General features: G+C 44.1%; 1 protein-coding gene across 1 annotated transcript in view; it reads right to left on the reverse strand.

Annotated features, from left to right (window-relative positions):
- SH3RF2 (SH3 domain containing ring finger 2) overlaps nucleotides 1-26,566 on the reverse strand; it is a 122,719-nt gene that overhangs the window by 49,385 nt on the left and 46,768 nt on the right. Inside the window, exons 3-5 of the mRNA XM_036241975.1 lie at nucleotides 23,370-23,639; nucleotides 20,092-20,187; nucleotides 12,323-12,646 (exon numbers count right to left, since the gene is read on the reverse strand). Coding sequence (XP_036097868.1) covers nucleotides 12,323-12,646; nucleotides 20,092-20,187; nucleotides 23,370-23,639 — 690 coding nt within the window. The remainder of the gene's footprint in view (nucleotides 1-12,322; nucleotides 12,647-20,091; nucleotides 20,188-23,369; nucleotides 23,640-26,566) is intronic.

Genomic DNA, 26,566 nt, shown 5'->3' on the forward strand with positions numbered 1-26,566 from the left:
GCCTTGCAGGGTTGAGCCACAGGGCCACCTTCCCTGTGTCATTAAGGAAAGTCTGTGCCCCCAATATTTCTCCAAGTGTCTCTCCTCGTCCCCAGCTACTGCCCTGTAGGCATCTCTTCTCTTTCTCTTGCCCTTCTATTTCATTGAGCTTCTCTTGTTTTTTTCTTCTGGCTGAATTCTATGAGAGAATGTGTGTGTGCGTGTGTGTATGGGTATGTGCGCTGCAGGCCCCAGCGGCCTTGGATATCAATTATCCCTGCCTCTGGCTCCCAGAGCTCCAGAGTCTGAGCTAAAATATCTGAGGTTCAGGCTGGGCTGCTCCCTCTTTCACCCGGGCAGGGCTGGGTCTCCAGAGCAGCTCAGTTGCCAGGATTAATTGGGCAAAATGATGATGTAAAGCTTAACCTCTCACTGGGAAAATGCTGAATCAAGGAAGCAAGCTGAAAAGCAAGGTTAATTACGAAATCTGCTTCGGTCACCAGAAACCAGAAAGGCTTTGCCCCAGAGGACCCAGGGAGCTTGGGCAGGGCTGGGGATCTGGGGACAGCAGGCGTCACAGGCAAAGGAAAGACACATTTTCCGGTGCAACTTTGGAATGTAGGGGACTGTGCTGCTGGCGCTGAGGAGAGGTGCATGCAGCACCCCATGTCACCTCCTGTTTTCACCTGGTTGATTTTTGTTACCCTTTAGGTCTCATCTGAAGATCACTTCCTCCAGGCAGGCCTCCCTGCCCTCCCAGATGAGGTGGGCTCTCCCTCACAGGCTCCATTCCACGTCCTTAACCCTCACAGGCTCCATTCCACGTCCTTAACCCTCACAGGCTCCATTCCACGTCCTTAACCCTCACAGGCTCCATTCCACGTCCTTAACCCTCACAGGCTCCATTCCGCGTCCTTAACCCTCACAGGCTCCATTCCGCGTCCTTAACCCTCACAGGCTCCATTCCACGTCCTTAACCCTCACAGCTCTTTGCACACTCATAATCTTATAATCAAGCATTTATGATACTTTGGTATTTGTCTTCCCTGCTGGCCTGCAGGGTCCATGAGCATAGAAACCATGTGTGTCTTGTTCACCTTCTCACCTGTGCCTGGGGCACACGGACACCCAGCAATTCTTTGTTGGCTGCTTCACTCAGGGGCTTGGGCGGTCAGGACCCACATTCCAGGTGAGGATGGGCTCGCAGAAAAAGCTGAATGGTGCACACAGAAAACAGACAGATGGCCCTGCCTCCTCCGCCATCCTGGCCTTTCTCTTTGTCCAAAGTCATTTCCTGCAGTCATTCTTGGCTTCCCTTCCATGGCTTCCCCTGAGGATTACAGCTAAGGGTCTGAGCTGAGCGAGAGAGCAGTTGCCCCAGGCCCCCCTAAATACAAGCCCAAAGTCACACTCCTCCCCTCCTGCCAGAATTGTCACTGCTTCTCTAGGAAGCAAAGGGGCATTTGGAGGCCTTTGCGCTGTAAAGCAAGCTCTGACAGGTCATCCTTCTGAAGTGAGTGGCTACTGAATGCCATTCTCAGAAAGGCCTGTTTGCACATGCCAGCCCTGGGGTGGTGGCGGCGGGGATAGTTAAAGCTTCCTGACTTGACCCAACATTAATAATAGAGTGAACAGCTATTGAGCTATTGACCACTGCCAAACCCTGGCCCTTATCTCACGTATGTGCGTTGCCTTGTTTTATCTTCATGGCAATCGTATGAAGTAAAAAAAAAAAAATCTGTCACCAGCAGTTCCATTTTACAGATGGAATACTGAGGCCCAGAGAGATCATGTAACTTGCCCAATGTTATACTGCTCCCAGAGTTGGCTGACCCCAATGCTCATATTTCTCACTACACTGCTTGCGCTGAGGAACTCTTTGCTAAAAAGCTCTTGGCCTCGGAGAAGTCTGTCTGACACCTGCTGGGGTTGAGAGCCCTGCAGTAGGCAGAAAGGAAACGGGTCTCCTGTGTGAATGTGTGCTCCGAGCAGGGGGAGGCATCGCAATGGCCAGCATTACCTAAACAACAGGAACAGCTCTTCCTGGTGGCCTCTATCTTCAGTGTGCTGTTTACTCAGTAAGCAGCTGGGTACTCTGCCAGGTCAATCTTATCTTTCCTCCTAGAAAACCAGAAAACTGGGACCTGGAGAGGCAAATGCCTTGCCCAGGGCCATGCAGTTAATGGGTGGGAGGCAGGTCAGAGTCTCTTAGGCTTAACTGGTGACTCGATGGAACCTCAGGTGGTGACGGCTCCTGTCTTGTGCAAATAGTGGCTACTGCAGCTGGGACTGTGTGGCTCAAAGGATGAGATGTTAAGTGACATAGAGACTCTTAGTTCTACCTTAAATTGCAATTCGTTTATTTATTTTGGGGGGGGGGAGAGAACTCGAGTCTGTTATTAAAATAGCTTTTCCTGCCAGTTTTCTTCCATATAAAATGAGACAAGATCACCTCCATATCTGCTAGGACGTAGTTGTGAAAAACACACCTTAGGGAATTCAGATAGGAAGGGTCATCTAGATTTTGGAAGATGCTTGGCTCATTCTCTGCCCTAAGTCAGAGATTCTCTTCAACCACACTAATGGTGATATACTCCAACGGTTCTGCTTGGAGGAGAGGAGGTAACAGCAATGGCTACAGATGACTGAGTTATGGCTAATCCTTGCAAGGGCCCTGTGTGGAAGGATCTGTCCATTTTGCAGATGATGCTCAGTGGGGTAAGGTACTTAGTTCAATATCAGTTATTAGGTGGCAAAACCATGGCAAGAAGCTTTGCCTGACTCAAAGCCTTTTTATTTATACTAGCTGCCTTTCTCTGCAGGGAAAAGTAAAAAGCAAACCAAAACCCAACAAGAGGAGTTCCCACAGATTCCTTCAGCCTTAAAGTATTAGGTTTCTAACGATCTATGTGATAAGAGAGATTTCTCCTTGTACCTCATGAAATCCTTCATGTTGTGATTTTTGCCCCTCATCTCATCTGCACACAGGAACACAAAACCAGTATATAAATCCGAGTTTGGAAGAATAAAGCCATTGGCCATCCCTGCATGAACCCCAATACCCCTTCTTCTCCAGGCTGAACAAACCCAGGCCTTTTTCTTCTGGTCTTAGCCCAGGTGTGGGAACCAGACCTCAGGAAGGGCGGAGAGCAAGCACATGGCCGAAGGGGCCAGGATGCGGAGGCCAGCCTGAGGGCAGTGATAAGGAGGTAAACAAGGAGACTGGCACAGGCGGGCAGGGAAAGATTAGCCCAGCTGGCAGTGGCTGGTGGAAAAAGGGGTAGCAGTCCAGTGATGGCAAACATGCCAGGCGACAAGGTGATGAGAAATGAGCCCTGTCTTTGAGCTTGGGGAACGCCCAGGAGCAAACATGAGAAAGAACAAGAGTGAGAGAGAGGGAGAGAGAGAGGACATAGTGGTTGAGGCATGAATGTTGGTTTCCCTAGTATGTGCTGAGGGCCTATGATGTGTAGGGTCATTATGAGATAATGTAGGTAAAACTCATAGGAGAGCATCTTAAACATAATCAGCTCTCAGAGAGTAGAAGGAAATCTTATAGAAGAATTGCAGGAGGAATGATAGATTTGGAAGGTCCCCATTTTCAATCCCAAATAAAATATGTTCATGAATAATACCTCAGACCATTAGGTAAAATGCTGATGGGGGACCTATTCTGGGTGGGGAACGCTGACAACACCTGAATCTGAAACAATTTTAATGCAAACTGGGAGGCATTCTCTGACATATAAAGGAAGGTATTTGGACCCCTACTTCATGACATATTGCAAAAATTAACTCCAATTGCATCATGCAACTAAATGTAAGTGTTAGAACTATGCAACTCTTAAAACATAGGGGTAAGTCATTGTGAACTTGGATTAGGCAATGGTTTCTTAGATATGGTTGGTTTGGCTCAGCGGTTGAAGCGTCGGCCTACGGTCCAGAGAGACTTGGGTTCAGTTCCTGCTAAGGGCACGTACCTCGGTTGCAGTTTGTCCCCAGCCCTGGTTGGTCGTGTGGGTGGCAGCCACTCACTGTGTCCCTTTCATGTCGATGTTTCTCTCTCTCTCTCTCCCTCTCACTCTATCTGAACAAAAAATGGAAAAATGTCCTCGGGTGAGGGAAAAAAAAAAAAAAGTTTTAGGCTTCAAAGGACACCGCCAAGAAAGTGAAAAGGGAACCCACAGACTGAGAGAAAAGTTTTGCATCATGTACCTGATAAGAGACTGGCACCTAGAATATGTAAGGAATGCTTACAACTGCAGCAGAAGGTAACTAACCCAATTAAGAAATGGTCAAAGGATATTAATGGACAGTCCTCCAAAGAACACATGTCCAATAAACACAGGGATAGCTCCTTAGTGTCATTAGCCATCAAGGAAATGAAAATCAAAACCACAATGGATACCACTTCATACCCACTAGGATGCTTGTCATAAAGAAGACAATAAAACAAGTGTTGGTGAAGACATGGAGAAACTGGAACCTTCATACACTGTTAATAGGAATGTAAGAGAGTCAATCACTTTGGAAAATAGTTGGCAGTTCCTCAAACAGGTAACTAGAGAGTTACCATATGATCTAGTAATTCCACTTCTAAGTATAACCTTATTTCTGTAAATTACCTTAGGAGGAGGATTAACTACAAATCTCAACCATAAATTAGACTGAGAGTGTGTCCAAAGGAAAAGATGATCTTAATAGGAAGTAAAAACCCTCTCTCGTGGCTCCCCTGAGTGCTGTACATTTGGGTTGGGTGATTCCTGTGAAAGACGAAGGCAAAGGGATAGCCCGGGAGAGGATCTGGGCTTAATAGTTCACGCTCCTTGAACTTGAATAAAGTGAATAAGGAAATCACTAAATTGAGAATATTTTGAATATAGGATGGAAGGAGAGTCAGCTTTATAGACCTCAGAATTCCACAAGGTGCATGACAGCTCATCTTCCCAGGAGCCCAGGGAAGATGCTGGGACTTGTCATAATCCTGGAATGGGATGGAGGAGGGGCGGGTGGCTGGGAGGGGCGGGGAATTGCATTCCTTACACCGAGTTCTGTGACCTTCCTTTTCCTCTTGGTTCTTGTTTGGATAATCAGAAGAGGGGGAAGGGGTTGGTGATTTAAGTAAGTCAGAGCTTTGGTTTTGATTCTTGAGGCAAAATATGTTATTGGAAACCTTTATTGGGATTTTGGAAAGTCAACAGCAACGCAAATGAATAAAACACCCTGCCCTTAAGTTTTCAATCTAGTGAGCAAGGTGGTAAGATCATACATGGTATTTACAGTACAAAGAACAAGAGTGTAAACCATGCATTGTGGATGCAGGGAGAGAGATAAATTCTTCAGGGGAGGGGAAGCGAGAACTGCTGTGGAGAAAGGTGTGCCTACAGGGCTTTGGGGTATGGATAGGGTCGTGACAGGGGAATGCATCAAAACTAAGTTCCTGGAGGAACAGCATTTATTTATTCCACAAACATGTGTACATTGCCCGGAATAATGCAGGCACCATGTTTGGTATAAGGATAAAAAGCAAAAGGTGGCGTAGTATATACTATGCTTAGGAATGTTGAGTAGCTTACTGCAACTTTTGTGTGAGTGAACACTGGTGTGTGTGTGTGTGTGTATGGGTGTGCGGTGTGTATAGGGGACTGAGGGTGCTGAAAGGAAGACTGTAGCCAGATGATGAAGGGTCTAGACAGTGTCTTAATTTATTTAGGGGGAAAAGCACAGGTCTTTCCTCAAATTCTGGGTCTGTTTCTAGCTTTGAGACTTTGGGCGAGTTACCTAATCTTTCTATTCCAAAGATTTCCTATTTGGTAAAATGAACGTACCAATGCCTACTGTAGTCATAATGTTTGTAAATGATCTATTACAGTTGCTAGCTTTTGAGGGCTTTAGGGAACCACTGATGGCTGGGGAAGGGAAGCAGCTAAACAAATTTGGGTTTTCATTGGAACGATGGAGGCCATGAATGGAAGAATGCATTGTGGGGGTGGGTGGGGTGAGGGGTCGGATTGAGCAGGGTTCTGGGAGACCAGGGAGGAGGATAAAGCAATAGTGTAGGCAACAGATGAGGACCAAAGTTGAGGCAGTGGGATGGAACGGACAGCAGCAGTAATTATTTAGGTGGCACAATGAGCTTGCTAACAGACTGCATGTAGGAGGTGAGGGAGAGGGAACTCTGGAATGATGACAGGCTTTCCAGTTGTACAGCAGTTCCACTAACCTGGATCTGTGCTCCGGGGGGAGGGGCAGCCTAACGAAGGGGGTTGGAAAGACTGACGGGGGGCAAGGAGGGGAGAAAGAGGCTGAGTTTCCTGGGAAGTATACTGAAGGAGCAGAACCTCTTTGGAAGGTCAATGTTAGAGAAAACATTGTTCCGTGAGTGTGGGACAGGGACAAGCAGGCTCCACATCCTAAACAAGTCAGTTTTAGAATCTCCAGGGTGGGCCTGGGTTTTGGAACTTCTCCTTAAAAGGCTTTGAGGAAAGACTGCTTTCTAACTCATGCCCCATGCAGTTGGCACGCGTTCTCCTTCTAAGGCGTTCCTTCTCCGTCCTCCTAGGGCAGACCAGGAGGTAACCTCCAGGACTCTCCCAGAAGCCAACTGCACCGGTCCCAGAGCTCCTATTTAGCCTCTTCCACCACTGTTCCCACGGGGCCTCATCAGCATTTTCAGCTCTAATTCGGAATTGTTTTCAAGTACAGTTGTTTTTGTTTTTATTTTTGTGACACCATCCCTTCCCCTTCCCAACAATGGTGGGACAGAAGAAGGGGAGGAAAATACCTGGCGGCAGTGGTGTTGGGGTGAAATCAGTCACTGTGGAGGGAAGGCACAGCTGTCTTTACTCCAAAGTTCATCTTGGAGGTTGTCTCCTGAGGTCCTACCCAGATGTTTCAGGTGGTTTCCCACAGGTAAGAAGACACAATGACAACAGGAACACAGAGTGCCTTGTCTGACTTCCCTTTGTGAGAAGGTAGCAATCACTACCCTTTGGTGATGAAAACTTGTAGGACGGTCCTAGGCTTGTCTTTGCCCTAGGAGGGGGACAGGGATATTTAACTGGGATGATTTCAGAGGTGTTTTCAGAAAACTGACTTCTTATGACTTCAAGCCCCTTCCACGTCATTGGTGGGGCCTGGGCATGCTTTTTTTGTTGTTGCTGCTGTTGTTAATCCTCACCTGAGGATATTTTTCCATTGATTTTTAGATGAAGTGGAAGGGAGGGAGGGAGAGAGAGAGAAACATCATGTAAGAGACACATTGATTGGTTGCCTTCCACATGACCCAGACTGGGCCTGGGAATTGAACCTGAAATCCAGGTACATGCCCTTGACCAGGAATCGAACCCGTGACCCTTTGGTCCAAGGGCTGAAGCTCTTACTGCTGAGACAAACTGGCCAAGACAAACCAGCCAGGGGTGGGTATGCTTTTTTAAAAAAAAAAAAAAATATATATATATATATATATATAATTTATTTTATTTTATTTTTTTTCTTTCTATCTTTCTTTATTGATTTTGGAGAGAGAGTAAGGGAGAGGGAGAGAGAGATAGAAACATTGATGAGAGAGAACATTGATTGGCTGCCTCCTGCATGCCCCCCACTGGGACCTGGCCCACAACCTGGGCATGTGCCCTAACTGGGAATCGAACCGACGACTTCCTAGTGCATGGGTCGACACTCAACCAACCACCAAGCCACCCCAGCCGGGCCAGGGGTGGGCATGCTTCTAAGAGACTCTTCCCTAGCCCGGCCAGTGTGGCTTAGTGGTTGAACATTGACCCATGCACCGGGAGGTCGCCAGTTCTATTCCCGGTCAGGGCACATGCCAGGTCATGGGCCTGATCCCCAGCGGGGGACATGTAGGAGGCTGCCAGTCAATGTTCTCTCTCATTGATGTTTCTATTTTCCTCTCCTTCTCACTTCTCCTCTTTTTAAAATCAATTAAAAAAATTATTTAAAAAAAAAAAAAAGAGAGAGTCTTCCCTAAAACACTTTCCTGGGCTTTTTCCTCCACAGCTGCAGAAGGGCCTAACATTCAAATATTCAAATGAATAACAAAAACATGCCGTGTGACTCAGTTCCGAGATGGCAGTAGCTGCCCAGAACTCTGAGCTGCTGCCTTGCTCTGCTCCTGCTGGAGGGGATCCGCAGGCGGGGAGAGGTGTGAAAGACAGGCTAGCACCAAGCTGAGACCTTGTATCACCAAGGGGCTTGGGGAAACTGACAGGGAATGACCTTCCCCGTCCACTGTCTGTGCTGTTAACTTCCGAGTCTTTTCTCCACCTGAGCCAGCGTAGGGTCCTCATCTCTCCTTAGGAAGCCTAACTCCACCCCTAACTCCACCATAGTCGGTCATTTACTCTTTGTGTCCCTGCTACATGGAGAGTCCCTCAAGGGCAAGAGCTTACACCTGGTGCCTTCAGCACCACACACAGAGCTTGGACACAGTTGGGAGTTTATAAAGGACAAAGTGACAGCAAATGAAAACCCCCTCCAGGTACAAATGACTTAGGGCAAAGCCTTTACTGAGGGGTGGGCAGCAAAGAGGATGTTGGCAGGCCTTGGAGTCGAGAAGATTCCAAGAAAAGGGAGGCAACAGACATCTAAGACAAACGGCACTGACAGTGTGTGCCTGCTGAGGCCTCTGCCGAGGGCATAGTGTGGTGACGGAGAGGACGCTCCAGAGTGACACAGTTCTCGGCTCAGTCCAGTGTTCACTAATCACAGGAACTGTGGCCAGATCATTTTTCTTGTGGGGTCTTAATCACTTCACTGTAAAGTGGTGATAATACTTCCCTTATAAAGGCTCTTAGCATATTTTAGGTCGGAGGTCAGGACTCAGGAGACTGGCAACAAAAAAACTTTGTTATCAGTGGATATTATTCCATCATCTATCTATCTATCTATCTATCTATCTATCTATCTATCTATCTATCTATCTATCTATCTATCCATCCATCCACCTACCTATCTATCCACCCATCCTATTAGTTTCAATAAATGTTTGCAATTATTATTGCTGTTCTTATTGTTTTAGTAGTAGAATCTTTAGTACTCACCATGGTTGCTAGTACAGTGCAAACATTCAACAGATGTTTATTGGTTGAAAGAGTTACACGGATTTGTGATCTTTCTATAGGAAACTATTCCCCAATCAATATTCCCCAAGTATATGTCACCACCAGCTGCCAGACGTTTAAGTCAAAAGCCTTGATTTCTTGATTTCTTGAGCCCCTGTCAGGGACTAGGTACTGTGCAGGGTACTGGGATGAGGAAGGTAAAGGGAGCTCATTAAGCTAGACCCAACCATAGCTCTTCAGGATATGCAGAGAAAAAGGAAGCAGAACTTATCATTTGTTCAATTTTCCATTCATTGTTAGATGTAGCTCATGAGTGGAACATTTTAGGAGTTTCTGACAACGCTTGGGCAATAATGTGAGATACTTATAATCCACAGCCGTCTGAACCAGGAAAGCGTTATCAGCACCGTGCAGCGGTTCCCTGGGAACAGGGTGTGCACGCGCCCCATTTTGGAATTTTTGCTGTTGGTGAAAACTAGGAAGATATGCTACTTGTTTTGAATCCACTCCCGTCCAGCCTCTCTGTAGATAAGGTGAATGGGAGGGAGGAAGAATTAAAATGACACATGGAAAGTGAATTGGCTAAATCTTTTGAGAAGCCTACTTGCAGCTGAGTGAGCTAGCTTATAGCTACAGAGTGTGGGCTGCACTTTATATCTCTCTGTCTATATAGAAAAAAGAGTTTCAGAAAATTCTGTCACTCTTTGGCTTAATTGTGAGTCCGTAGGCGTGTGTGAGTGTGGTGGAGGGAGAACTTTGGGCACAAAGAATATATGTGCATGTAACAAAGTATTTGGAATGTGTGTGTAGAATGGGAGTTTTATTAGTAGCTTTTTAATTGGAGGAGAGTGTATATGGAGGGAAAGTGTATTCGCGCGTGTGTGAAATGCAGGAGATGGGCAGTCACATGGACAGCCAGCCCTCAGCGATCCAGACAGTGGTATAAGATATAAAGAGCTACAAAAGGTGATTGTTTTCCTTTGAGACCAGCACACAGGTCTTTCAGGAGCCCTTGACTTTCTCCTCCTCCCTGTCTTGTTAAAAAGGGATTAGAGTCCAATTAAGCCATTGAATCCCAAGGTAGAGTCTCATGTTTAAAAATAAGATTTATAGCTTTAAAAAAAAAAAATACATCCGTGCAAGTTGAGGTTTGTCCTCTCCAGTTGCCACCTGCCTGGTTCCAAAGAGTGTTTTCAGCAGAATATCCAGCATGCAGCTCTTAGTTACTTCGCCTCCTACTCCTGTCCTTTGCCTTCGGAAGCATCCGTCAGCCCAAAGAGCATGCGCTGTTAGAGCGCTTGGCTTCTGGAGTACACGGTCACCCCTGGCTTATCTCCCTTCCGTTGGCAACTCAGTGACCAGGCTTATTAATAACAGTATCAAGAGCTCATTGGGTGCTTAGTATGTGCCTGGCATGTGTGAAGCACTTTACGAACAGTGCCTTATTAGATTCTCCATATGACAACACCCAGGCCTGGCTTCATGGTTGTGGGACAGGTGTAGCCACACAGGATTCTGTATGTAGAAGGGCCCTCCACCTGGTTTAATGCTGTGCTGTTACTATCTTGAAATTCATTTTTTTGTAAATTTATTTTTACTGTTGAGAGTATTACAGATGTCTCCCATCTCATCCCCTCCACCCAACTCTCACCCCACCCCAGACCTTCACCACACTATTGTCTGTGTTCATGGGCTATGCATATATGCATATAAGTTCTTTGGTTAACCTCCCCACCCCTTTCCCTCTGAGATCTGTCAGTCTGTTCCTTGCTTCCATGTCTCTGGACCTATTTTGTTTGTCAGGTTTTTTTGTTCTTTAGATTCCGCATATAAGGGAGATTATGTGATGTTTGTCTTTCTCTGACTGGCTTATTTTGCTTAGCATAATGATCTCTCCAGATTCCTCCATGTCGCCTCAAAGGGTAAGAGATCCTTCTGTTTTACAGCTGCATAGCATTCCATTGTGTAAACGTACCACAGCTTTTTTAGCCACTCCTCTTCTGATGGGCACTTGGGCTGTTTCCAGATCTCAGCTATTATAAATAACACTGCTATGAACATAGGGGTGCATGTATTCTTTCTGATTGGTGTTTTGAGATACAAACAAGTGGAAGCATATACTGTATTCATGGACTGAAATAATTAACATAATTAAAATGTCCATACTACCCAAACCAATCTATAGATTCAATGCAATCCCTATTAAAATACCATTAGCATATTTCACAGATCTAGAACCAATACTCCAAAAATTTATATGGAACCAAAATAGACCCTGGATAGTCACAGCAATCTTGAGAAAGAAGAACAAAGTTGGAGGGATCACAATACCAGATATCAAACTATACTACAAAGCCATTGTAATCAAAACAGCCTGGTACCAGCACAAGAACAGGCATATAGATTAATAGAATAGAACAGAGAACCCAGGAATCAACCCACACCATTTTTGGTCTATATCTATATATCTATATATCTATATATCTATATAATTTTTATATCTATATAATTTTTATATATATAAAATTTATACATATATAATTTTTAATTTTTAATACAAATATATATATACACACATGCCCCTAGCAGGAACCGAACCTGGGACTCTCTGGTCCGCAGGCCGCCGCTCCAACTGCTGAGCCAAACCGGCTAGGGCTGGTCAATTAATATTTGACAAAGGTGACAAGAGCATACAACAGAGCACAGATAGTATCTTCAGTAAGTGGTGTTGGGAAAATTGAAATTATTAATCATTTTCGAGCAAGGAAGCTGCATTTGCATTGTCACTAGGCTCTGCAAATTATATAGCCAGTCCTGAAAACACCCAATAACCCATCATTTCTTTTTCTTCTTTTCCACATGATGCCTAATACCTTGCCAGAGGATGGAACAGTAAACTTCAAATTGTGATCGTAGGACACTATCTAGAAAATGGGCGCCATTATCTCCTGAATGGAAGTTCTCTAAGGGAAAGGCTCTTAGCGTGGGAAAGTAAAGCATCTGTGAGAATTTGACCACTTGTTGAACTCCTCTAAGCCTTGGTTTCCTCCTCTATAAAGTGGGGATAACAATAATCATACCTAATTCACAGGTTTCAAGGATGAGATGAGATTACAACTCTGACACACAATACATATGGCATTAGTTATTATTATGCGTTATGGATGCTTAGCAGGTACTAAACATCCAATTTTGCTTGTGACATGGTGTGTAGCCCCTGCCCAACTCCAAGCTGCCCTCATTCCAGGGGTCTTCCCTACCTGTCCCACAGAGCTGGGAAGAACATCTGCTTTCTCCGCGTGCTGGCCGATCACAGAGGGGTTGCTAGAGCTGATAAGCACCGGGGTGCTGATCTCCACCATATGGCGCCCCGAGGGAGAATGGACCATCCTATTGAGAGTATTCAAGGCTGTCGTGATGGAGAACTGCCCAGGGCCCTTCCTCCTGGACCCAGGGCCCCTTCGGAGGGTGGGTGTGTTGGCGGCTTTGCCTCTGGGGGATGAGGACACCAGGGACAGGCTTTTTGTGCGGGTTGGCTGACGGCCTTTGTTCTTCTCTAGCAGGTGTCTTGCGGTGAGGTTTGGCTGAAAAGACAAAAGGTTCGGTGAGAAGTTAGTCTTCCTGGTCTAATACAGCAGCTGTCTTACCCAGGCTTGTCCAAAGCCAGTTCAGATGCCACCACCTCTCTCGCGGTTCCTTGGTCAGCTTCCATCCAGGGAGGAGGATATATTGATAAATTCTCACAGTCACCTTTTATAACACTTTGTACAGCCTTTTTTTTAATGCTCACCCGAGGACATTTTTTGATATTTTGTTCAGATAGAGTGGGAGGGAGAGAGAGAGAGAGAAACATCGACGTGAAAGGGACACACCAAGTGGCTGCCACCCACAGACCCAACCAGGACCAGGGACAAACTGCAACTGAGGTACATGCCCTTAGCAGGAACCGAACCCAGATCTCTTCGGACCTCAGGCTGATGCTCTAACCGCTGAGCCAAACCGGCCAGGGCTATAACACTTTGATATTGCATAGGGGGTCTACTATTTTCCTCTTTTCCTAAGGTCCAAAGCATTAAAAATAAGCCATGATATGCTCCCTTGATCAGGATCAACTCCTGCTTTACTCATTTCTTTCAGCCACATCCCAACCCTTTCTACCTAGTGGCCTCCTCCTGTCCTCCTCCAGCCACTTCGGTCCCCAGAATGGCTGCTTGTCCTTCCTGGTGCCCTCAGAGGTCCGTGCTGTCCCATCAGGGCAGCTTTCATTCCCTACTGCAATCATGGGCTTCCCTTCCCCCCACCGGACTGTGAGCTTCTCTGCTGTAGCCCAGGGTGGGTGCTGAGTGAGTGTGGAATAATGTGTGGATGAAGTTGCTCAAGTTCAGACATTCGATAGGCGTTTGAGTGTAAATCTATTCAGGATCCTGAATCTTTATGCTCAGGCCAAGTCCTTTAAATATTTACATCTTATAACCATTCTCTTCCTTTCTCTCTCTCTTAGTGGTGTGCTGGTAAACCAGAAAAACAAACAAACAAAACTCTGATTTGTAGAGTTTACCAATTTCTGTGGTGTAAATATCTACCAAAGGTTTAACAACGGGCTAGCACAAGTCCTGAAAACGCCAGGATCAGCTATTGCAGTCTAGTACCAACTAGTTTTGGCACAACCACTGACTGCATTATATTTTGAATACCCGCCTACCAAGGGCCTCTATGAATTCATTTCCTTCAGAAACCTGAAATATGGACAAAACAGGGGTTTGTGTGAATACAACTTTCCAGAACAGTTACTTAAATTTGCATCGTTCTGACTCTCACCCGTTGCCCTCTAAAACCACGTCTGTCTCAGAATAACTTAGAGATTCAGCTACAGAAGTAAAAGGGGAGGTGCCCACTTAAGTTCTCCGTGAATGTGCAGATGATTAAAATAGGCAAGATAGGAAAATTGAAAGCTGATGTAGTTGCTACCTCAAGAAGCTTGTAATAGTGTGGGAAAAAATCAAGTAGGGGAGGGGGCATTTAAAGATAAGAAAGCTGAGGCCCGGAAGGGGTGGCTTATAAATGGCGAAGCCACCACGAAACAAGCAAACGAGAAAATATCTGATAGTAGCAAGTGTTCTGCTGTGATAGAGAGTGACTGGGGGAGGTGGCCGCTTTAGATTGGGGGACCAAGGACTTGCTGAGGAGGTGACATTTAAGCTGAGACACAGATGACAAGAAGGAAACGGCCATGTGAAGATGGAGGTAGGGACATGCTGGTCATGCAGAGGGGACTGTCAGCCAGTGGAAAGGTCTTGAAGAGGCGGGGGTGGGGGTGGGGTGGGGTGGTGGAGGAGACCACAGAGATAGGCAGAGCTGCATCACAAAGGACCTGGGAGGCTTCAAGTTTGTTCTCAGTGTAAGGAAGCCTTTGGCAGAATTTAGGTAGAGTGACATGATCTGATGTATGCTTTTGAAAGTTCTTGCTATACTTTTTGACAGTTTCTTACAAAGCTAAACACCTACTTAGCATCCACCCAATAATCCCACTCCTAGATAATTACCTGAGAAAAATGAAAATTTACGCTCACTCTAAAAATGCCATGCAAATGTTTGTAGCGGCTTTAACAATAGTTTTCAACAGCTGGAAACAACCACAGTGTCTTTCAGCTGGTGGATGAATAAACAAATTCTGGCACATCCGTACAATGGAATATGACTCAGCAATAAAGGGGGATGAGTTACTTGCTACACGCAACATCATGGATGAGTCTCAGATGCACTATACTAAGTGAAAGAAGCCAGACTAAAAAGGCTACAGTCTGTATGATTTTATTTCTATGATGTTCTGGGAGACAAAAACTATAGGAACATAAGACAGATCAGTGGTTGCCAAGTTTGGGAGTCAGGGAAGTTGCTGACTAAAAAGAGGAGGCATCATATTTTTGGGAGTGTTGGAATTACTCTACATCTTGATGATGGTGTCATTATTCTGAATGCATTTATCAAAACATGTAGAAATGGACACTATACAGTACATTTTACTGTATGTAAATAAAAATAAATACACAAAATGCTGTCATTCCAGACTTGAAGGAGGGAGACCAATTAGGATTTTATTGAAATTGTTTAGGCAAGCTCTGACAGCCATCTGGATTAGGGACAATGTCCTTTCATTTCCCAGAGCACCTATCCCTCCATTGTTCACCCAGAAACAGGACAGTATACACTCTTTGAGTTGAATGAGTCAACTTCTTCATGGTCATTCACAGCTACAATGAAGTTAATTTTTTTCTGCTTCCACCGAATTATTCTGTCCCCAGCTGAGCAACACCATCAGCATTTTCATCAGCAGTACTTTCAAAGGGCCCCATGTGACTCTTGATTTGCCCCGTCCTCTGCCAACGTGATTAATGGCTCGCTTGGGGAAGGATTGCACATCTCTTTTTTTCAATTGATTTTTTTAGAGAGAGAGGCAGGGAGAGGGAGAAAGAGAAACATCGATGAGATAGAACATTGATTGGCACCTCCTACATGCGCCCCACTGGGGATCAGGCCCAGAACCTGGGCATGTGCCCTGACCAGGAATCAAATTGGCGACCTCTTGATGCATGGGTCAACCCTCAACCACTGAGCCACACCAGCCGGGCAAGGATTGCACATCTCTTACATTTGCACCCACTCATTTAAAACAATATCCTTGAGGTTTATCAGGCTGAGGAAGATTCACATAACCCAGGCAGGCCTGTTGGAGAAGTCCGGACAAGAAAGGGTGTAAGCTCAAAGTTTGTTTTACCACCTTCATATCCAGGTGCAATTCAATAAATCAAATGTGACATTAACAAGAAAAATCCTGTTTGTGCCAAAAAAAAAAAAAAAAAAAAACCCACACAAAAAAACCCCACGTCACTCTCTTAAGAAAGCTCTCCTTCCTTCCAATTGCTTTACATGGCACTGGAAATTCAAAACTTATTTAAAGAGTCCTCAGCAAGTGCTAGTCTTAATGAAATGACTGAAGTCAAAATGTAAGTACTGCTTTAGAAAGCTCAATTTAGGTTTCAAGTAATTTTCGAAAACCGGGTTCTCAGATTAGAGCAACCACTTGATTATCTTTCCCCCTCCGAGCAATTAGGAGGACAGATGAAGCAATGGCTAGTTTGATGATAATCCTGAGGATTCTTGTAATCACCAATTTTAGAGGTGAATTGGTAGGGAGAATATCCAGATGAATATTCATGAAATGTATACGTTTTTGGGGAAAAAAAGAATCATTGGTGCCTCCTGCGCAGCCCCAGCTATGCGGAAGCTTCTTGAAATACTGCAGGGGACCGTGCACATTCCCATCTGCCCAAATTTCAGCACGTCCTGTGTTTCCAGCTAGATATTAGTTGTAGCTGATCTCTGTCCTTAGAATCTTAATCACAGTCTCCCAATCAACATAACTGTTCCTCTTCAGCAAATGTTGCTTGACCCAGTAAATGGCTCCACCACTAACTAACCTAGGCACACAAATCAGAAAGGGGGCCTGATCCTTGACCACTTCCTCTCCCCCACTCCCTACTTCTGTCAACCTCCTAGTCCGGTGGATCTACCTCCACAAAGGTCCCTGAACTGTCCACTTGCTACAATTTGCAGATCAGAGCCACAGCACCTTCTCGCCGAGCCAAGCAGTAGCTCCTAACCACTCTTTCTGCTTTGCTTTCTTCTCCCTCCCTCTTTAAATCGTTCTTCCCACTGTAGCCAGAGTCATCTTGAAGAAACCCAAATCTCGTGGAATCATTGCCCCACTTAAAGTTTTTCAAGAGCTTCAGTTGACTTCTGGGTCAAGCCCAAACTTCGATGATATGGCAGAGACAATACTCGTCAACTGTTCTCTGAACTCCCCTATACTTCTCAGCTGACTTGAAGACAGGTCGGGCTATGTGACTGGTTCAGGCCAATGGGCTCTGAGTGGGAGTGACAAGGGTCGCTTCTGAGCTGAGGCATTTGCTGAAATCCAACTCGCTCTGCATTACTCTGCCCCTGGCACAGAAACGGGGAAACCCATTTGCTCCAAGTGATGCTGCTACGGATGGGTTCTTGCGTGACTTATGTGAGCAGAGCCTCTCATTGTCTGGGTGGAGCATAAATCGTGGGTGAGAAATAAGTTTTTCTTTGTTGAGCCATTGAGATTTGGGAGCTGTTTATTACTGAGGTATAACCTAGCTCATCCTCACTAATACAGGATGGTTTACACAGCTCCCTAAATCAGTCTCCTGTTTATTTCCCTGGCTTCATTTTTTGGCCACTCTCTTACTCCCTAAGCTCCAGCTCCAGTGTTCTTTTGGTCTGTTGGATATGTCATACTTCCTCATCCCGCAGGACTTCTGCGTGTTCCTCCATTCTGAGAACACTCTTCCCTCCATGCTTACCTACATAAATCCCGAACATCTATCAGACCTCGGCTCAAGGGGCATTTGCTGACCCCCAAAGTTGCACATCATACCCTCTCTCTCCACAAAGTTCCCTCTACTTTAGTCTTTGGGTCATTTATCAAACTTATAATTGCTTGATTAATGTCTGACTTCACAATCTGAAAGTAGGGACCCACGTCTGTCTTGTATCTTTAGAGCTGAGCACAGGACCTGACATTGCAGGCACTTGGAGAAAAATTACTTGAATGGTTGAACATATGTTTAGAATGGGGTCAGTGGTTTGCTCTCTTACTTTTTATCTGGTCACTCTGACAACCTCCTGCATATTTTTCCATTCATTCACTTGTTAAGCAATTAAAAAAATATATTTGTTATTTATTGATGTTAGAGAGAGAGAGGGAGAGAGAGATAGAAACATTAATGAGAGAGAACATTGATTGGCTGCCTCCTGCATGCCCCCCTGACCGGGAATCAAACGGACAACCTCTTGGTGCATGGGTTGACACTCAACCATTGAGCTACACCAGCCAGGCTTGTTAAGCAGTTGTTGTTTTTTTATCCTCACCCGAGGACATTTTTCCATTTTTTGTTCAAATAGAGTGGGAGGGAGAGAGAGAGAAACATCGATGTGAAAGGGACACATCGAGTGGTTGCTACCCGCATGACCCAACCAGGGCCGGGGACAAACTGCAACTGAGGTACGTGTCCTTAGTGGGAACCGAACCCGGGTCTCATTGGTCCGCAGGCTGACGCTCTAACCACTGAGCCAAACCGGCCAGGGCATTAAGCAGTTTTTTAATGGATTATTTGTTCTGTGTTAGGCTAGCCTGTGAAGTACCCATCAGGTGTTCAGAGAGGAGATGAATGAGTGTTCGACGAGTTGCTGAGATTTTATGGAGAAAGTGGGTTTCTAGCTGAGCCTTATAAAATGAGTGGAATTTGAACAGGTAGAGAGAATTGGGTAGGAGTAACGGGTCGGGGTCTCAGCAGGAGAAAAGGCATTGGGAATGAGAATTTATTAGAGTTAGAAGGCCAGCCTCTCTGGACCCTTCCTGCCCCCTCCTTCCCACTTTTCACCCCTTCGACGCTGATAGAGTAGAGCCGGTATAGAGAACCCGGAAAGCTGTACGGTATTCTGGACACAACGTTCACTGCAGAGCCTGCTTTGGCTCTTATGAATGAAAGAACTGGCTCCCTGTCTCCGGCTGTGCCTCTGTCCTGTTTACACCCCACTCTCCTAGAGGGCGGGGCGCATGCCTTTTACTTCTTGCATAGCTTCCCACTGCTTACTTTTACTGCTTTATTCCTGGTAAGCACCCAATACATGCAGTTAAGCAATGAATCTTCTTTAAATTTGTGAAGACCCGCTTCAAGCTAGGGTGAGGCTGAAGGCTACAGAGGTTGGGGCTCCAGGTTATTTTAGGTAAATATCCTAGCATGTGCTCTTTCTTTATTAAAAAACAAACAATTAATATGTGCTCATTTCAGAAGATTTCCAATACAAGCCAGCAGAAAAAAATGAAAATCATCTAGAATCTCACCATTTGGTGATCCTCACCGTTAATATTTTGGTACATTTCCTTTTAGTCCTTTATCCATTATTACATATACACACGTATTCATAAAGCTAGTTTTACATAGTTCAATTTGTTTCTTTGTATTGTGGCAAGAAACGTAAATCAAAATTTATCATATGAACAGTTTTTAAGTATATAGTTCAGTAGTGTTAAGTATATTCACATAGTTGTGAAACAGATCTCCAGAACTTTTTCATCTTCTAAATCTGAAACTCTATCCCCATTTCACTTTATTTTACTTAACAATAAGTCGTAAACATTTCCCATAATACCAAATACTCTGTGATACTGAATATTCTGTAATATTATTTTTAATAAGTATATATTTTTCCATCACCATTATTTTTAAAAACTAAATCTAATTGTTGTTTTTTTTAGATTATTGTCTTTTTTTAAAATCCTCACTCGAGGACATTTTTGCATTTATCTTCAGATAGAGCAGCGGGGGGGGGGGAAGGGAGGAAGAGAGAGTGAGAAACATCGATGTGAATGAGACACATGGAGTTGCTGCCACCCACACAACCCTAACCGGGGCCGGGGACAAACCACAACCAAGGTACGTGCCCTTAGCAGGAACCGAACCCAGGACTCTCCGGTCAGTGGGCCGCGCTCTAACCGCTGAGCAAAACCGGCCAGGACTAGATTATTGTTTTTTGGACTACTTCTGTGTGTTGTTTTTACCATTATACAGAATGCTACGGTGAAGACTTTCACACGTTTTATACATATATCTCTGCATAATTGTTTTAATATCCCCTTACCGTAAACTCTCAGATGTGGAATTGCCGATTCAGAAAAGATGAAGATTTTTGACATTCTTGATATAAGTTTGAGTTTGGACATGAGACGCGGCACCGACTCACACTCCTATCAGCAGAATGAAAAGGCCCGTTGCCCCGCACTCCTGCCAGAACTGGGTTCTCTCATCTGGCACCTTTCCTCTGGAGACTTGAGTCGGTTCTGAATAAGCCTCAGATCTACTAGAAACTGCCCTCGGGAACCACTGTGGTGCATGCATCTTTCCGGTAAGCTTGAACCAGAAGTGGGCTTGATACTTACCTCCACAAACAAGATTGGGAAGATGCCTATTTTGTCTCCTAACTTTCCTTCTGCCCAGTTCTCATCCACTCGGCTGATCACAGTGATGATATCATCCTGGAAGAGAAAAAGCCACGTGGTCAGCGTTTGTTCTCAGTTTGCAGTGGTGAAAGCTCTCAGTGGACATGAGCTTGGCGTCCCCGATGGTGTGAGGTGCAAGGAATTAGTTCTTTCATGATTTGTTTACAGGATTTTCCTGCTAAAATGATCTTTCTCCGGAAAGGGCCGGAGTTGGATCACCGAGACACGAGAGAAATAGAGATAACTTTTTAGGATCAATGGACTCCAACAGGAAAACTTGAACATGTTTCTAATTTTCAATCACCAGCAGAATCTGGGCTTTTCATTTAAAGTGATTGGATAAGGAAAACAAGATGAAAGTCATTGGGAGACAGACTTATGTCTTAGCCAAAGGAAGAATGAATTTCATTCTGATTTTGAAGACTTTTCAGAACCTGTCAATATTTAATGTATCAAAAGTAAAGTGACTTAAAAATTTTTTTTCTTTATTTATTTTTAGAGAGAGAGAAAGGGAGAGGGAGAGAGTATCAATTGATGAGAACATCAATTGGCCACCTGCATAACCCCCACTGGGGATCGGGCCCACAGCCTGGGTATGCGTCCTGACTGGGAATCAAACTGGCGCCCTCTTGGTTCACTGGTCGATTTTGAATTAAAAGTGACTCTTAATTCAAAATTGTCTTATTATAGAAGGTTATATGTCGATGTGTACAAACATTGAAAATACAGATAAGCAAAACAAAGAAAAAATTCCACCACGATATAGGTACAAGCACTGTTAGCACCTTGGTTAGCCCCTTTTCCCCAGATTCTTTTATATGAAGAGAAAACATACAAACATGTACATGTAAACATACTAATTTTTAAAATCTTTTCCAAAAACATACACAAGTGAATATAATAAAGTACGTACATTTTAGATGTAAAGACTGATGGATTTTTACAGTGACTATATCCACAGAACCCCCAACTGGATCAAGTTTTAGAATGTTGCCAGTGTTCAGAAGGCTCCTTTGTACCCCTGCCTGTCACGGAGAAAGGGAGAACTACTTTTCTGACTCCTAGCCTGTACATTCATTTTGCCTCGTCTTGTGCTTCATACAAATATAGGACACTTTGATTTTTCACTTAATACTATATCAGGGACACCTTTCCACATCCATACCTGTTCCTCAATCTAAACCTGAATAGTTATCCCCTGATCTCTTTGACCTTCTGATCCATGCCTCTGGGTAATTTACATCTAAATATAAATTCATTTGCTGCACTATATCTTTTCTGTCCTTATTACAATGTGCAATTACACACTGAGAGGTTATTATTTCTTTAATGCCTACCCACCCCATCAGAACATAGACTCCATGTGTGCAGGGTGTGTGTCTGTTTTGTTCATTTCCATATCCCCAGCATCTCACACAGTGGCTCCTTTTTTAGGAGTCATCCAATAAATATTTCTTGAATTCATGCATGCACAAATAAATGAATGTGTGAGTGAGTTGTACAATTTAGTGAGATAGAAAATACTAGGGAGAGATCATGTGTTTAATTTGGATGTGCTGAGTTCAGAAAGACCATGAGATTTCCTAGTGCAGTCTCGGCCTCCCATACCCCTCCAGAATGGGCCAAATTTTCTCTTTTGGTTCCTTGTCATAATTTCCCATTTATGTGTCTGGTCTTCCCACTAGACAGCTGGCTCTCTGAAGGTAGGGACAGTGACTCACCACTTTGTCCCAGTGGGCAGTTTGGCACATGGATAGGCTTACTAAATAAATGAGCTGATAGAGTAAGTGTTCCAGTTCGCAGATTCACGAAGAGGGACAAAAACAAAAACAGAGAATGCTTCCTGCCTCTGTCTTCCTCCAGCTGTGTCCCAGAGCTCAGTGTCTAATGCCTGGCACAAAGTAAATACTGAATAAATGCTTGTGGACTTGAACTGTCCTACCTCCAACTGTAGTTGAAATACAGACTTTGCCGTTTGGGTTATAGAATGGCCTTCCTTAGGGGGTTCACGTGGGGATGTCAAAACAAGAGTGATCAGTATTTCAAGATATGGAGGACAGAAAGGTGATCTAGTAGGAGGAACTGAAGTAAATCTCATTTCTGGTAGTGGTGAAATACGAATGTTTTATAAAACCTCAGGAGACCTTTTCTGAGCCATCGTAATGGTGACACTTGTATTTGATTCATCATAAGCAGCTAAGGATAAAAATCACCATAACGATGGTTTCTATGAGAAAAGCTAAATGTTTAAGGAATAATAAATATGGAACACAGAGAATTAAAGTAGTCTAGACTTTGGTAGAAGTATGAAGGCAAAACATTTTAGGGTAGTTAATGTCATTGAGAAATACATCTTGTAAGAGGTTATTTATGTATGAAGGTATAATTATATCATGGTGTGTGTTTTGGGTGTTTTGAATGCAACGTTTACAACAAAACAGACTGTTGTAAAAGAGAAGAACTAGGTGATGAGAAATTCGTCAGCAAGAATTGCCTTACAGATACATGATAAAGAGGTAAGAACTGTAGTTTTGCAAGCATGCTATCAAATTGTGTTTGTGATTTTCTGTCCACATGTCTGTTCCTCCCACTACTCTGCCTGAGGGCAGGGACTGTGACTTGTTCATGCTGTATCCCCAGTGCCCGCAAAGAACAGAGGCTGGAAGTGATTGTGGAATGAATCAATGGATGTGTGAATACTTATTTTTGTAATTGCAATAGAAAAGGCTTAAGGATTTCTATCAAACTGTTATTAGATTTCTCTAGTGACTTCATGTCTATGTAGTTTGAATTATACACACATACTGCACATATAAGCACATATGTGTATATATACATACATACATTCACATATACACTTAACATAATTTTAAAAAATAAGCAAATATTGCCCTGGCCGGTTTGGCTCAGCGGTTAGAGCATCGGCCTGCGGTCCTGAGAGACCCGGGTTCGGTTCCCGCTAAGGGCACGTACCTCGGTTGCAGTTTGTCCCCGGCCCTGGTCGGTTGTGCGGGTGGCAGCCACTCGATGTGTTCTTTTCACATCGATGTTTCTCTCTCTCTCTCTCTGTTCCTCTCTCTTCCTCCCACTCTACCTGAACAAAAAATGGAAAAATGTCCTCGGGTGAGGATAAAAAAAAAAAAAAGCAAATATTAAGCAAACAACTCGAGGTTCTGCCACAGTCTCTATGTGACACTGGTGGCTGCCGAGAGTCTTACCTTGAGGAAGGTCAGGCAGTCCTGGTTGTCAGTCTTGTCCTTACTTCGCAGGTCGAAGTTGTAGAGGGCCCGGCAAAGTGGGGGTGGCTGGGGCAGCTGCTTGATGATTTCCACAGAGCTGGCTGGGAAGAATCCACTGATTCCATTGATCTCCCCCTGGTACCAGTTCTCGTCCAGCTGTCTCCGGAGGAGGATGACATCTCCCTTGTTAAACCTCAGGTCGCCAGGATTCTGCCCTCGGTAGTTGCATAAGGCCTTTGCTCGAGGCACCTGCACAGGCCAAGAAAACATGTACTTGGTTTAGAGGCTGGAGGGACAGAATGAATCATGAATGGTTCATTACTGAGTGCTTCCAACGTGCTCAGTGCTAAATGTGGGTCATCTTGTCGATCTGTAAACACTGAATGCAATGTTTACAACAAAACAGATGGTCATGAATGAGTAGAATTAGGTGGTGAATTACACGTGGAATTATACAGTAGAATCATGCGATCTGTGGGTCATCTCTTTGAGATGGACACTAATCGTTCCCGTTTCTAGGTAGAGTGACTGAGGCACAGAGTGGTTTAATAACTTGCCTAAGGTGACACAGTTAGGAAATGGCAGATCTGGGACCTGAGCCCAGGCCACCTGATTTTAGAGCGCCTGTTCTAAAACCACTACGCAGGGAGCAGGGTTTTGGACTTAACTCCACAATTATGTCCACTTAAGTGAGTCAGCGACTCTGGGGCCTGGACACTGATTTTGAATTCTGGCTCCACCTCTTTTCCCTTGTGTGACTGTAGTCAAGTTATTTACTCTTTATGTTTAAAACACATGTTTTTAATTGATTTTTTAGGGAGAGAGAGAGACAGAAACGTCAATTGGCTGCCTCCTGCAGCCCCCTACTGGGGATCGAGCCTGTAACCCGGGCATGTGCCCTGACTGGGAATCGAACTGGGACCTCCCAGTCCATGGGACAACACTCAATCCACCTAGCCACACCAGTTGGGTAAGTTATTTACTCTTTCTTAAACCATATTCACTTATAAAATGGGATAATAATAGAATACCCACCTCACTAGGGTAGTTGTGAGGAATAAGTAATATTCATGATACCTTTCGCTTATTGCTTGGTACATAGTATGTGCTCAATAAATGACATCTCTTGTTATCATCACCTATAATGGAGGGCTAATGATATCACTTCTACAGAGTCCTCAGTATCAGAGCGAAGAAAACCAGGCTGACAACTCTCCCAAACCAGAAAGGGTTAAATGAGGGTGATGCAACGCAACTGGTCTTCAGAACTTCTCTAGAAACTAAAACCCACAAGTGTTTGCATCATTAGGAAGCACAACCAACACAAATCATTAGTCAGAAATCAATCATCAGTTTTAAAAAGTTAGCTAAAGAATCATCATTTGTCAAATCTGTTGTCTATCTAAAGAATTATTTCAGTCAAATACATTTTTTTCCCCCTAATAGAAACGGGTTTATCCACACAGCTATAGCCTCACTCTGGTCTTCTTGAAGTCAGTTTGGCAAACTGAAAGTGCTAGTAACTTAGCTTTAATAGAAAGCCCGTCAGTGTCACGTGGGATCATGTTTTATTTTGTGCTTTTCTCAGCACTGGGGTGAAACAGTCCCCTCTCCGGGGGGCAGTCTTGCTATTCATCAGGGGGCATAAGAAGGCATTAATTCAGTTCTTCAAGGACCTTCTGAGTCTGCCATGTTCATTTGAGAGGAATTTCAAGCAGCTTAGGGGTAGAAACAAGACCTGAATAGCATCATCTTGGTGATGGATAGCAGAGCATGTTTTTCTGCTGGTCCCTGGATACAATGAGGAGAGCCAAGGGGGTAGAAAACCATAGGAACACAGCTCCTCCTCAGGAAAACAGCGGGCAAAGATGTGCATACTAGGAGGTTTATTTAGTACAGTGTCGTGGATAAATGGAGTTGGCTGAATAAATCATGATGAACCCATACAATGGAATACTCTGTGGTTATTAAAATTGATGATGTTGATGTATAATTAATAACACTGAGTCATTCATAATTACTGTTAAGTATAATAGAAGAGGTTAAAAGAGTTGTATAGACTAGGCTTTTATTATAAATACATATAAATTTTTTTACTAATGCTGTACACCAACATTTCAAGAGTGGTTATTTCTAAGTGGTAAGATTTTTTTGAATATTAAAAAAATCATTCCCCTAAGTGCTTAGCTGTGTTTCTAACTTTTCTACAATAAAATGATTGTATTGCCTATTAAAATTATATAGTAAAAATCAAATAAAAATGGGGGATGAGAAGTGACAAGCAGGGGAGGAATTTGGGAAGAAAATAAGTCCAGCTGAGTAGGATCAGCAAACCATGCAACCAACTTTTTGGAGATGGTCCTTACCTGAAAAATGAGCAGATAGGCAGGTGCAGGATGAGAGCAAAGCACGTGGGAATGATTTGAATCTGCTAAACTCCCAGGGTTGGCTGTATCAGGGAACAGTCGTGGTCCCTCCATACTCCTCCTCCCCAATTTTCCATGGGAATAAATACTTTTATTTTCTGGTTATATGACCACCTAGAACACTAGCCACATTTCCCAGTTTCCCTGGCAACTACATTCTGGCCAGTGGGGTCTAAGTAACTTTTAGAAAGTATTCTTACTGAGAGGGACCAATTTTCTTTTTCCTTTCTTCCATTTTGCTATGTGGAATGCAGACATGATTGCTGGAGCTCTAGCTGCCATTCTGAACAATGAGGATGAAGTAGGAAAGGAAGTAGTCTGGGTGGCAGAGTCACTACTGAAGTCCTGAACTACTTTAGTTCCAGGCTTTTGTCTGAAAGTTAAATAAACTTCCATCTCGTTTAATACACTGTTATTTTGGATTTGTAACACAGAAGAAAAGAAAGAAAAATGTAAAATTAAGAAAAAAAAAAGAAAGAAAGCCCCTTTCACTTTGCATAATAACAACAGCAATAGCTAATATTTGTGGAGTGCTTCTTCCTATGTGCCAGGCTCAACACTCCACAATAATTACCTAGATTTCATAACAAACTGTGATTAGAGAACTGGGTATCAAAGAGCTTAAGAAGTTGTCCAAGTTCATGAGGCTAGAAAGTGGTAGATTTAGGATTTGAGCTCAGATCTGTCTATCCCCAAGCCAAGCTCTCAACCAGTCAGCCAGTGTTTCTCAAAATGAAGTCCACAGTTCAC

This window comes from Molossus molossus, unplaced genomic scaffold, assembly GCF_014108415.1.
Source record: "Molossus molossus isolate mMolMol1 unplaced genomic scaffold, mMolMol1.p scaffold_m16_p_4, whole genome shotgun sequence".
Taxonomy (NCBI): domain Eukaryota; kingdom Metazoa; phylum Chordata; class Mammalia; order Chiroptera; family Molossidae; genus Molossus; species Molossus molossus.